Genomic DNA, 13677 nt, shown 5'->3' on the forward strand with positions numbered 1-13677 from the left:
AATAGTATGACTAGGAATTAATTAAACAACTGGCACAGTAACTGAAGCAATAATTACCACAGAACAAAAACAACATTATTTACAGTGCCGCTTTGCATGCTAGGAGGCATGAGTGGGACGACAACAGTGTTGAGCAGCTGGCAGCAGAAGTTGTCGCTCTCTCCCCAGGGAAGTGAGAGATTACACTGAGCAGCGATGGCCAAGAGAAGCTTCTTGAAGCAATGAAGCTTTGCAGCCAATTGATTCAAATTTTTATGGTGTTTCATTTAATTTTATTATCATTAAGGGGCTCCCAGCTACACTCTCGCCTAGGGCATTTAGATTCCAACCAGGCTGGCCCTGCCCCATTGACTGAGAATCTACAGGGGTTGGACAAAATAATGGAAACACCTAACATTTTGGCATCATAATCATTGAACAGTATTGTTAAAGCATGGCATGAAGAACATTCTTGAGCATCTCGTATGGCCGGCACAATATCTAGACTTCAACATTATTGAGCATTTATGGTCAGTTTTAGAGATTCAAAGAAAACGTCAATCTCCACCGCCATCGAGTTAGAGGGAATTCTATCTGACGAATAGTTTGAAATTCCTTTGGAAACAATTCACAAGTTTTACGAATCAATACATCGGAGAATTGAGGCTGTAATTGCCGCAAAAGGCTGACCTAAACCATATTGAATGAGTTTTATTGATTTTTAAGGTGTTTCCATTATTTTGTCCAACCCCTGTACGCTGAGGTTTTAAAAGCTAATTTTTCAAGTACAGCAGCTTTTTTTTATTCATATCGTGAAAGGTAATTATGTTATTAGGCAAACAATATGGTAAATTTGTTCTTCAAAGAGAAGACCTCATGTGATAACTGATGTGTCCCCTCAGAATGGAGTAAAACATGAATGAATACACACAAACACATGAATAATTTCAGTGTTGCTCGTGTGCATTACAAAACAGCCATACATTTACTTTACAATGAGCTCCAATATGCTCACTGACGCTTAGAGGTCCACAGTCTCTCCAGCCAACTTCCTTCCCATGTGGCCCTGTCAAGATATAACATTAGAAACATACTGTACATTTTAATCAAATGACTTTACTAGTTTGACTTCACATAGGATTTTAGTGCCACTGAGTGACCTCCACATCAGTTCAGGAATTGGGATTACAGTCACCTCATTTCCTAGGAGGGCATTGGGGGCAGCGGGCAAGCGCAGTCGGTCCAAAGGATGCTGGCGCTGATGTGCGATGTTGGGGATGTGCTGTGCCCATCTGGCGGGTGAGGGCTTATCACTAAGCTCAGAGGCCCCCAGCAGGGGTCCCACAGACTGTTGATCAGTAGACCCCCTGCTGGCCCCTCCAATTACTTGACCTCCTCAGCACATAAACACACAAACGCCAGCCAAAAGAAACTATGTTCGCATATGAACCTCTGACTTGTACCCTGACACTCACAATCAGTAGTTTTTGTTGTTGTACAGAACTATGGTTTAGGTAAAACAGCTCTGGAAAACAAAGTGACAACTACAAAACCACAAACCAGTTGTTCTATGTTCCTAATAAACCGAGAATAAAAATTCTGAAACTTTGCCCAGTATTATTTCCAAAACCTGAATAAAAAAAATAAAATAATAAAACTTCTTTCACATTGTGTGAGGATGTTCTGATAAATTATTCACTGAGAAATTAATTGAAAATAACAGAGGAATGGGCCTTCAAACGATACCTCTATACACATTTCCAAATCCAGAACAGTTAGCAGCAAGTCTTAAATGGGTTAAAAAAGTGTTTTTGCCATGCGGAGACTAGGTGGAGGCTCAGTGAAACAGCAGTGCTGCCGCCGGGACGTGCACAGTCGCTGTTCGACGCGTCGTCTCTTTACTGAAGGTAATAAAAAGGGACGGTTTCAGTTCAAATGGTCTCCGAGCTACCTCTCCACAATTTATTAGCAATGTGACAATACTGTATATTGAAAGTGCAATATGTCGCTATACTTTGTAGCCCAATGGGTTAGCAATATGGTCTCGCCAAGAAACGATATATCATTATAAAGTTTAAAAAAGGAACCACCAGGTTGCTACCAAAATCTTCCATTAGAATACTGTCTACGTTAGCTCACTGGCTGATGGCGCTAAACTTCAGTGTTGTTTTTGGTAGCCCTTCTAATTTCCGTCTTAGTCTTTTAGACGATAATACTTATTAGTCTTAAATCATATTTCAGTCATTTTAAAATGTGTTTCTCTTTGTCTAGTTTTAGTCGACGTTTACTTAAAATGTTTTAATCTGTAAAATTAAAAAGCTTTACTCCAAAAATAAAGATTTCCGACTATTTCGAATGAACTTTGACAGACAAGCACATATTGTAGTGTCTACAAGGACAACACCTGATAATACACACTCATCAGGAAAACTGTACATTATTTTTAATTAATTATACCCACCTGGATACCACGAACTATGTAAAAAAAAAAACGCGAGTTCAAGAGCCGCTAGCATTAGCCTAATGCTAACGTGAATGCTATGCTAATGCTACGAGTTACATTTAGTGTGTGATGATCACTCAGCACAGACCTTAAAGGCTAAAGCAACATTGCATATTCTCTCTTGCCAAGATGAGGAAACAAATCTTAAATTGCGTTTTGAAACAAGCAAGTCTGGAGACTTAAAAGGACACTTGGGGGGGGGTGCAGCATGTCACACGAGTGACACAACCAGACACTGCTACGATGCAGGCTAACTAAACATAATATGTCACACATTGTGAACATGAAAGAAATTATGACACATTTTCGTCTCGTTCTCGTCTTGTCAGACGAAAACGGGCATTCGTCTCAATATATTCTAGTCTCCCAAAACATTTTTTAGCTAGTTATGATAAAATTGTTCATTGACGAAAAATTTTCAAAATAGTCATCGTTGACTAAAACAACACTGCTAGAAATCAAATTCATTTGGACTGGATTGGACATCTAGCGCCGTCAATGGAACTGAAACCAGAGCATTCACAGTTTTGTGGGCATTTACATGTCACTTCCCCTTTATTTATTGAGGGACGTTTTTGAGTCACTTCCTTTTCAGTAACCCAAAATCAACAGAAAGTGACCTGAAAATGCCCCCAAATTGTTATTAAGTGACCCGTAAATGCCCGAAAAGGAAGGAACCAAAAATAAACAGGAAATGACGTGAAATGACCTAAAATGAACTCGTTGTCTGGCATTGGCTGCCACTATTGGCTGTATAGACATCCAATCCGTTGGAAGCGGAGCCCTCCCAGTTCCATCGAATTGGGCGTCTACTCATGATAAACTCATTCCAATTCACATCAGAAGGATTAAAACAGCTTGTTTTACTGTTTATTAGTTGTCTCGTAAAATATCTTGGAAAAATTTCCTGACCCGTGTCTCGGTAATTGTTGTATCGCCATAGATCATCATTATCTTGAGCCTTGTATCGCAATTCGTATCGTATCGTGAACTACCCAGAGGTTCCCACCCCTACTATGAATGGCAGAAATCAGATAGTTTTTGTTTAATCCTGCTCACAAACAACAGCAATAAAACATAACATTCCAAGTGGAGGTTAAAAGTAAACACATAGGAACAAAAGTGCAACACAATCACGCAGCATTCACAAGGAATAACACATTACCAAGCACACGTGCGAGCAAATAAATATACAGACGCATAATTACAAAAATATAGATGGCTAGGCAAACACACAGAAGCCGCCATACATGCCACACACACCTAACCGCTGGTAATCCCCCAGACACACACTCACGCGGGGCATCGTATTGTTTATCACCGTGAACCAGCCCGGTGACACCCATCACTCTAATTCCATTTGTCTGTTTAGATTCGTTTTGCTTTAATCCTCGCTTGTTTGTGCACATCTGCAAGCAACACCACGCCGCATCCGTCGCGAGGCCGGCAGAATGAGAGGTAGGAAAATACAGAAAGAGTGAAAGAGTAGAAATAGACTGGATGAAAGTGACAGTGGGAGAGAAAAGTGGGAGAGACAGACAGACATAAATAAAAGGCACCTTTTCATTTTAATTTTTGACTCAAAGAGGGTGATAGCAAGCGGGGTTGCCATATGGGAAGGCGGCCAATCACAGCATAAAACCCGCCCAGTTCAGTTAAAAAAAACAGCCCAAATGACAACCTCCCATTCAAAATAAGATGTATACAGGGGTGAAAGTGGCTAAAATGTCTTGACTCCTTGATATAAAGGTCACAACGGAGCCTAAATATTTTTTTCAAATATAAAAAATGAAAACACATGAACAAAAATAAGTACAAAGGACTTACATATGTGAATATATTTTCAAAGATAACACAAACAGTGACTTTTTATATTATAAGGAGATAAATAAGTAGCCTACCATAGGTAAATGAACAAAAATAAGTCCAAAGTGCCATATAGCCAAATGCATCACATTTGAGACAAGCATTTCTGAACTTCATTGCAAAAAAAAGTTTAAAACCTTATTGTGTTCAATCTCACTTAAGTTATATTTGTTTTACCATGAGAACTGCATGTAATGCTTTGTGTGTCATTTATGATGCAAATTAGAGAACATACACTAGAAAAAAAAAACTAAATTGTTTAAATGTTATATTATGTTTAAGTAGCACAGAAAGCTTTCAAATATATATATATATATATATTTTTTTTTTATCTGAATTTTCTGTCCTGTAGAGCTGCTTAAGACACTGAGAATAGCAATCTTGAGTGTCCTTATTGTCTGAACAGTTTTAACGTGCGAGTTCGACATACCCCCATTGTGGTTGTTCATTATGTTTCATTTATTAACTATTTATTAAATTACTCATGGCCATGGCACAACTGGACCTTACACAGGCCAAAGCAGGACTCTTCCTATGATTAAAGCAGGACTCTCACATATAACATAATACACAACTTATGAACAATGAGATTTTTGTCTTTCTAATTTTAAGTGGGCCAAATCAATTACATTAAAAGTAAACAAATGAAAATTGATTCTTTCAATAAGCCATGTAACTTGCTGATCAAAGGTTTTGAACAGACGTGACACTGCTGTATCACATTTGATGTTGCTTACAGTGATCCTCAGTGTGCTCAGGGAGCTTGTGTGTCTGCTTAGACACATGAAAAATTAGAGAGAACATTGATCCAAAGTAACCGAAACAAAGGATTTTGTGTGTTATCATTTTAGCTTAAACAGAATGGGTCGGGGTTGCTTGGGTTTGTGTAACGTGAACGCCATACAGTACAACCAAGTGAACCCACCCAATCTGGCAACAGTTAGATGAAAGAGAGACAGACAAGAGGCATCAAGACAAAGAGGCAAAAAAAGGGTAAACACAAAGGGGCCGGAGATGACAAACCAAAAATAATAGACCAAGACGTCGATAGAAAATCAAGTCCCCTAGCGTGCAACTGTTCCTTGGAGCTCCAGCAGTAGGGTCTCTATCTCCTCGCCCAGGGAGGAGCGCCCCATGCAGCCACAGTGCTGCCGTGGGCCCCCGTAATCACAGCAAACAGTCAAACATGCAGCCACATGGGCTCTTACACCAACACAACGTTAAAGGCTTTTACACAGTATTACAGCACATCTTATTATCCCATTCAAGTCCCTCTATTAGCTCAATTGGATGGTGGGATTTTCATTTGTAAATTGGGGGATTTTAGATTAGCTTGTCTGTCAGCAATGAAATGCCCCCTGAGACTGTGAATTATGCGACCAATCACATAGGAATCGCTGCCGCTGCATGCTGGAGAGCATGAATGGATGGTACAGTTAGGAGATTTAACCTACTTTATGTCGCAAAATCTATACGGCATCCAAGATTTTATCAGTGTGAGCAAAACAATTGTAGTACTATGGATGTAGTCCATTGACAGAGATATATGTCCAATCGTGTGGCATTAAAACTAGTGCATTAAAAGTACATCAAGTACATTAAAACTATTTAAATAATCACTAAGGCTACGTTCATACTACAGGTCTTAATGCACGAATCCGATTTTTTGTCATATCCGTTTTTTTGGCGTGCCCGTTCAGACTGCCTTTATCCATTGAGACCGTTCAAGTATTACGCATGCGCACTAATTCGCAGTCCGACACCCGCTAAGCAAGAAGACCCGCATGCGCAGAACCATCAAAACAAATAACAGACGTCATCCGTCATTCCAGGGATATCATATTTTGCTTTTCAAAAGGTGGACACAAATAACAGACATAAATAATCCCCGTTTAGGCAAATATTCAAAGTTTATATGGATCGATAGCATGCACGCACTGTCCGTGCACGTCACACACACATACGGGCAGTTTGTCCCGACTCTCGGCCGTGGAGGCAATGTTGAAATATTGCTCACTTGGAACAGAGAGAAAACTGAGCATCCTCAGGCTTATCCTCAACCCATTTTTATATTTTATGACTGTTGTCAAGCTCAGCTCTTCCTCAAAAGCCGTGTTCACTGCAAGCTAGGCGCTAATAACGCACAGGTGCATCGCTACGGTAACGACTCTCTCGCTATTTGATGACGTAATTGCTGCATTAAATCCGATTTGCGGGACTGGACAGTACAGACCGCCGCGACAGTCTGGAAAAATGTGGCCCAGATCGGATTTAGACCACATACGAAAGTGACCCAGATCGGATTTGAAATGGTCCCGTTCTATGCGACTTGTCACGTTCAGACCGTCAAGTTAATGCCTCACTCGAGTCGGAAAAACACGAAAAAATCGGATTCGTGCATTAAGAACTGTAGTATGAACGTAGCCTAATAGTCATCAAAATCCATTTGAAGTGAGAGGGTTGGCCACCTCTCCCAACTTCAACTGCTGTCAATGGCATCCAATGTGTTCACAAGGAAAATGCAAAATCATACTCCACTCCAGGGCTCCAGACTTACTTTTTTTTTTCTAGGAACACAGTGGCCCATAATTTAAATTTTACGGGCGCAAGCAGAAAATTCAGGGGCGCACAATGCCAATCGGAATGCAAAGTTTTCTCTAATTTTCACTGTTCAACCGATAAATACTTTCATAATAAATGCAGAAAACTACAAACGTATGAATCTATATTTTATTCTCTATCAGTTTTGACATCAACCAGTATAGGAAAGTTTGAGGTACTTGCACATTTCTGTTGGTGACTTCTATTTTACACATTCTCTAACCAAAACAACAATGGAGCTGGAGTGGCATTACTAATCAAAATTAGGAAGACAATTTGGAAATACTGCATGCATTTGCCATCATCGTGACACCGGAAGACGACATGAAGAAATGGCTAAGACTCGCCACAACCAAAATATTTTTGTATTGTATTGTATTATTGATTTAATGGCAGTGGATGGAAACGCAATCAGGGCATCCAGTGCCTACACATCAACAAAGTTGAATGTGTCCTAATACATGAATATGGGAATTTTGTGCTCATAAGGACAGACCAAGACAACCAAGACAGTGCCATCCCAAAGCAATAACAGGTACAATTATGTACAATTTAACTACAATTCTGTGTGTTGCATGACAGCTGAGACGTCATTAGCTTTGCTGAATATAGCTACACATGATAAAGAATTGAAAAACAAACACTCCTCTACTACAAGTCATACACGGGCTTTTTACCCTAAATGTACAAACAAGTTTCCTGAGCGAAATATGGGCGGCGCCTTCTTTGATATTTTCTGCTAAGTACTTCCGGTTTAGACAGAACAATATGAAGTGCGGTTGAAGTAAGCAGTGTGTAGACAAAGTTAAAACTGCAAAATCAAACAGAGGAACCCATGGAATCTCCAAAAATATTGATGGTCCACGGGCCCTGCTTGCGGATCTCAACGGCCTTCCTTATCCAGCGCTGATGTTTGTTTTCTTCGATGCGGATGACTCTGGCCTTTTCCCAGTCCATAAACGTGGTTTTCCCTTTTGCAGTGATCGGTGATGGCTGACTAGTGATGTTGCTGTTGTGCTTGTTCTTTTAATGCCCTTATATGTCTTATTGTTGTCTCTTTCACACTTCTTCTTGTTTTCTTTTATTTTCTTGTAATGAAGCTCCTCCCTGTCTTACCGACAGGGGCGGACTGGTAATCTGTGGGTTCTGGAGGATCACAGAACGGCCAGTGCCCCGGACGGCCGGCGGCCGCCATTTATTATACATCACGGTTTTTATCCATCCTATCCTCTGATTATCTACAGTTCGCATCCAATGCGACAGGTGGCAGCAATGCGCCTGGCTTTTCACCGCCAATCTGATAGAAGAACGAAGAAAGCACAGAGTAGCCTACATTGGTACCTTGTGGAAGCAAAATAGCGACGAGCGTGAATGCACGATATGGATGGTGGTGTCAAAAAAAATAAAAGAGAAGGGTAGCGCGGAGAAGGTTAGGGAGAAAAAATTAAAGAAACTGGAGAGCGAAGCATTAAAATGTCATAAGTTGACAAATATTTTCGCAAGCAGCAGTCTGGCTGCAACGGCCACGTCGGGTAAGAACAGCCCAGCTCCCGGTGATGGTGAGAGTGGGAGTGGAAGCTGCTCTGACGTGCAGCCGGTGCAGGGAGAGAGAAAAGAAGAGGGAGGAGGTAATGATAAGCTGGTGGAAGTTCCCCAGATAAGTGCAGGGCAAGTAAAAAGGGATGAAGAGGGTCACTTGCTCTGTATACTGGCAATTGTTATCCACCAGGTAGCTACATTTTAAATGAAATAAATGACAATTAAAGGGTTAGTGCCAGCTAGTCGATATACCCGTTTGCAATCGTGTCAAGTTACAGTATGCTAGTCCTACTATCACTCCTAAGAAAAAACATTTTAGCTGTAAAACAACGTATGCACACGCAGCAGCAATATTAATTCAGAAGAAATATAACATAATATTGATAAAATGAATGCCATCCATCCATCCATTATCTTCCGCTTGTTCCGGGGTCGGGTCGCGGGGGCAGCAGCTTTAACAGGGAAGCCCAGACTTCCCTCTCTCCAGCCACTTCAACCAGCTCCTCCGGCGGGATCCCAAGGCGTTCCCAGGCCAGCCGAGAGACATAGTCTCTCCAGCGTGTCCTGGGTCGTCCCCGGGGCCTACCGCCGGTGGGACATGCCCGGAACACCTCTCCAGGGAGGCGTCCGGGAGGCATCCGAACCAGATGCCCGAGCCACCTCAGCTGGCTCCTCTCTACGCGGAGGAGTAGTGGCTCGACGCCGAGTCCCTCCCGGATGACCGAGCTTCTCACCCTATCTCTAAGGGAGAGCCCAGACACCCTGCGGAGGAAACTCATTTCGGCCGCTTGTATCCGGGATCTTGTTCTTTCGGTCACGACCCAAAGCTCGTGACCATAGGTGAGGGTAGGAACGTAGATCGACTGGTAAATCGAGAGCTTTGCCTTTTGGCTCAGCTCCTTCTTCACCACTACGGACCGGTGCAGAGTCCGCATTACTGCAAACGCCGCACCGATTCGCCTGTCGATCTCCCGCTCCCTCCTACCGTCACTCGTGAACAAGACCCCAAGATACTTGAACTCCTCCACTTGGGGCAGGATCTCATCCCCGACCCGGAGAGGGCACTCCACCCTTTTCCGACTGAGGACCATGGTCTCGGATTTGGAGGTGCTGATTTTCATCCCAACCGCTTCACACTCAGCTGCGAACTGCTCCAGTGAGAGTTGGAGGTCACGGCTTGATGAAGCCAACAGCACTAAATCATCTGCAAAAAGCAGAGATTCAATGCTGAGGTCACCAAACCGGACCCCCTCAACGCTTCGGCTGCGCCTAGAAATTCTGTCCATAAAAATTATGAACAAAATCGGTGACAAAGGGCAGCCTTGGCGGAGTCCAACCCTCACTGGGAACGAATTCGACTTACTGCCGGCAATGCGGACCAAACTCTGACACCGGTCGTACAGGGACCGAACAGCCCTTACCAAGGGGCTCGGTACCCCGTACTCCCGGAGCACCCCCCGCAGGACTCCCCGCCGAGGCACACGGTCGAACGCCTTCTCCAGATCCACAAAACACATGTAGACTGATCGGGCGAACTTTCATGCACCCTCGAGGACCCTGCCGAGGGTGTAGAGCTGGTCCACTGTTCCACGGCCGGGACGAAAACCACACTGCTCCTCCTGAATCCGAGATTCGACTTCTCGGCGGACTCTCCTCTCCAGCACCCCTGAATAGACTTTACCAGGGAGGCTGAGGAGTGTGATCCCTTTATAATTGGAACACACCCTCCGGTCCCCCTTCTTAAAAAGGGGGACCACCACCCCGGTCTGCCAATCCAGAGGCACTGTCCCCGATGTCCACGCGATGTTGTAGAGACGTGTCAGCCACGACACCCCTACAACATCCAGAGCCTTCAGGAACTCCGGGCGGATCTCATCTACCCCCGGGGCCTTGCCACCGAGGAGCTTTCCAACCGCCTCAGTGACTTCAACACCAGAGATCGAAGAGCCCACCACGGAGTCCCCAGACTCTGCTTCCTCAAAGGAAGGCGTGTCGGTGGAATTGAGGAGGGCCTCGAAGTATTCTCCCCACCGGCTCACGACGTCCCGAGTCGAGGTCAGCAGTACACCATCTTCACTATACACAGTGTTAATGGTGCACTGCTTTCCCCTCCTCAGGCGCCAGATGGTGGACCAGAATTTCCTCGAAGCCGTCCGGAAGTCGTTTTCCATGGCCTCGCCGAACTCCTCCCATGTCCGGGTTTTTGCCTCTGCGACCGCCGAAGCCGCAGTCTGCTTGGCCAGCCGGTACCTGTCAGCTGCCTCCGGAGTCCCACAGGCCAAAAAGGCCCGATAGGCTTCCTTCTTCAGCTTGACGGCATCCCTTACCGCTGGTGTCCACCAGCGGGTTCGGGGATTGCCGCCACGACAGGCACCAACCACCTTACGGCCACAGCTCCGATCGGCCGCCTCAACAATGGAGGTGCGGAACATAGCCCACTCGGACTCAATGTCCCCCACCTCCCCCGGGACAAGGGAGAAGTTCTGCCGGAGGTGGATGTTGAAACTCTTTCTGACAGGGGATTCTGCCAGACGTTCCCAGCAGACCCTCACAATACGTCTGGGCCTGCCAGGTCTGGCCAGCATCTTCCCCCGCCATCGGAGCCAACACACCACCAGGTGGTGATCAGTTGACAGCTCCGCCCCTCTCTTCACCCGAGTGTCCAAAACATGCGGCCGCAAGTCCGATGACACGATTACGAAGTCGATCATCGAACTGCGGCCTAGGGTGTCCTGGTGCCAAGTGCACATATGGACACCCCTATGTTTGAACATGGTGTTCGTTATAGACAAACCGTGACGAGCACAGAAGTCCAATAACAGAACACCACTCGGGTTCTGATCGGGGGGGCCGTTCCTCCCAATCACGCCCCTCCAGGTCTCACTGTCATTGCCCACGTGAGCGCTGAAGTCCCCCAGTAGAACGAGGGAGTCCCCAGAGGTGGCGCTCTCTAGCACACCCTCCAAGGACTCCAAAAAGGGTGGGTATTCTGAACTGCTGTTCGGTGCATAAGCGCAAACAACAGTTAGAACCCGTCCCCCCACCCGAAGGCGGAGGGAGGCTACCCTCTCGTCCACCGGGGTAAACCCCAACGTACAGGCGCCAAGCCGGGGGGCAATAAGTATGCCCACACCTGCCCGGCGCCTCTCACCATGGGCAACTCCAGAGTGGAAGAGAGTCCAACCCCTCTCGAGAGGATTGGTACCAGAACCCAAGCTGTGTGTGGAGGAGAGTCCGACTATATCTAGTCGGAACTTCTCCGCCTCACACACCAGCTCAGGCTCCTTCCCTGCCAGAGAGGTGACATTCCATGTTCCAAGAGTTAGCTTCAGCAGCTGGGGGTCGGACCGCCAAGGCCCCCGCCTTTGGCTGCCGCCCAACTCCCTACGCACCCGACCCCTTTGGCCCCTCCCACAGGTGGTGAGCCCATGGGAAGGATAAAATGAATAGTTTTACTTTAAAGCTTAGGTAGTTAAATTGATATGATATATATTTTTAATCATGATTAAAAATATATCGTTTTGTTTTCTGGTTAATACTTTCCAATGAAGGTTATGCATACAAGATTTGTCTTGAAATGTTTATTGTATTTTCATTGAAATTTCTTATTTGTATGGCAAGATTAATTATGGCAGGGGTCTCCAAACCGGTCCTCAAGGGCCGCCGTAGGACCTGGTTTTCGTTTCAACCGATCGAGTACCGACAGTTTAACCAATGAAGTTTCTGCTAAAACAAGCAGCACCTGACTGCAATCAACTGATTACACTTGTAGGACACCAGATTGGTGAATAGGTGTTGTCTTGTTTTGTTGGAATGAAATCCTGCGCCCGCTGCGGCCCTATGTGGAATAGTTTGGAGACCACTGAATTATGGCATAAACAATGAAGTCATTTTATAGACATAGATATATAGAGATATATTATAATCAATTGGATACATAAAACTTGCTTTGAAAAATATTCATTTTTTTATTCAGGTTGATCATAGAGCTAGTACAGAAAATGAATCCAACTCCAGTTCAGCATTGCAGTACTTTGAGCGCCCCAAGTCAGACAGTCACAGTCTAGATACATTTTCTTCATTTTTCTCTCAAAGTGCACGAAATTGATGCATTTTAGAATAAAATGTAGGGAAAAAAAAAAAAAAAATCTCCCCAGGGGGGCATGCCCCCGGACCCCCCTCGGGGGTCTATGTTTCCCTTCGTATACAATTCTTGTGGGCTGGGGTAAGTCAAAGTCCAGGGCTGCTTTTTAGTCCCAGTCCGCCCCCTGCTCACCGATGTAGGATTTCTTGCATGATTTGTATGGAATTTCATATATGGAGTTACATTTGTTTTCTGGGTGGATTTTGTCCTTCGGATGGACCAATATCTGGCAGGGTGTTGTGTGTGGTTTGACCAGTACGTTTATGTTGTATTTATACATGACTCTTTGGATACCTTCCGAGACTCCTCTCACGTACGGCAACGTCATTATATCACTCTGTTGTTGTTTTGTTTGCTTTTTCTTTCCCCCCTGTGTTGTGTTGTACTTGTTTTTAACCTGTCCTGCACCTTTTGCTATTGCCCACTGTGGATACTGACACCTTTTTAGTGCATGTTGTATATGTTTTTCCTCCTGTGTTCTGTCATCCGCATCCGTGATCATTGTCATACCTTCATGTAATGTTCTGACTACTGACAGTTTGTGGATAGTGGGGTGTTCAGATGTCCATAGGAGGTATTCGTCAGTGTGTGTGGATTGCCTGTGTACTTTTATTTTGACGTCGCTGTTGTCTGTTTGATATATTTTTATGTCCTGGAAGGCTATGAAATGATCTGTTTCCACTTCATAAGTGAATTTGACGCTGCCAGTGGTGTCTCTGGTGTTGAGGTGGTCCGTGAGTTGTTGTCTATGTCCTGTTTTTACTTTTTCCAGAAAGCATAAAACAGTCTGAAGACGAATAAATATTTCTGTCCAAAAGACTAAGATGAAAATAAAAAGGGCTGCCAAAAAAAAAAACTTTGACAACCTTAGGATGCAGAACAAATAAGTGCATAGAGTGGGATAACGTACATGCCAAATACAAAGAAAACCACGTATTCATAGTAAAATAGACCAATGTTACAGTGTATCACAAAAGTGAGTACACCCCTCTCATTTCTGCAGATATTTATCTTTTCATGGGACAACACTGACAAAATGACACTT

General features: G+C 44.4%; 1 protein-coding gene across 1 annotated transcript in view; it reads right to left on the reverse strand.

Moving 5' to 3' along the window:
- Nucleotides 1–350: 350 nt before the first annotated feature.
- tmem260 (transmembrane protein 260) overlaps nucleotides 351–13677 on the reverse strand; it is a 131037-nt gene continuing 117710 nt past the window's right edge. The window contains exon 16 of the mRNA XM_057858894.1: nucleotides 351–1045. Within this exon, the coding sequence (XP_057714877.1) occupies nucleotides 1001–1045 (45 nt within the window). The 3' untranslated portion in view covers nucleotides 351–1000. The remainder of the gene's footprint in view (nucleotides 1046–13677) is intronic.

This window comes from Corythoichthys intestinalis, chromosome 15, assembly GCF_030265065.1.
Source record: "Corythoichthys intestinalis isolate RoL2023-P3 chromosome 15, ASM3026506v1, whole genome shotgun sequence".
Taxonomy (NCBI): Eukaryota; Metazoa; Chordata; class Actinopteri; order Syngnathiformes; family Syngnathidae; genus Corythoichthys; species Corythoichthys intestinalis.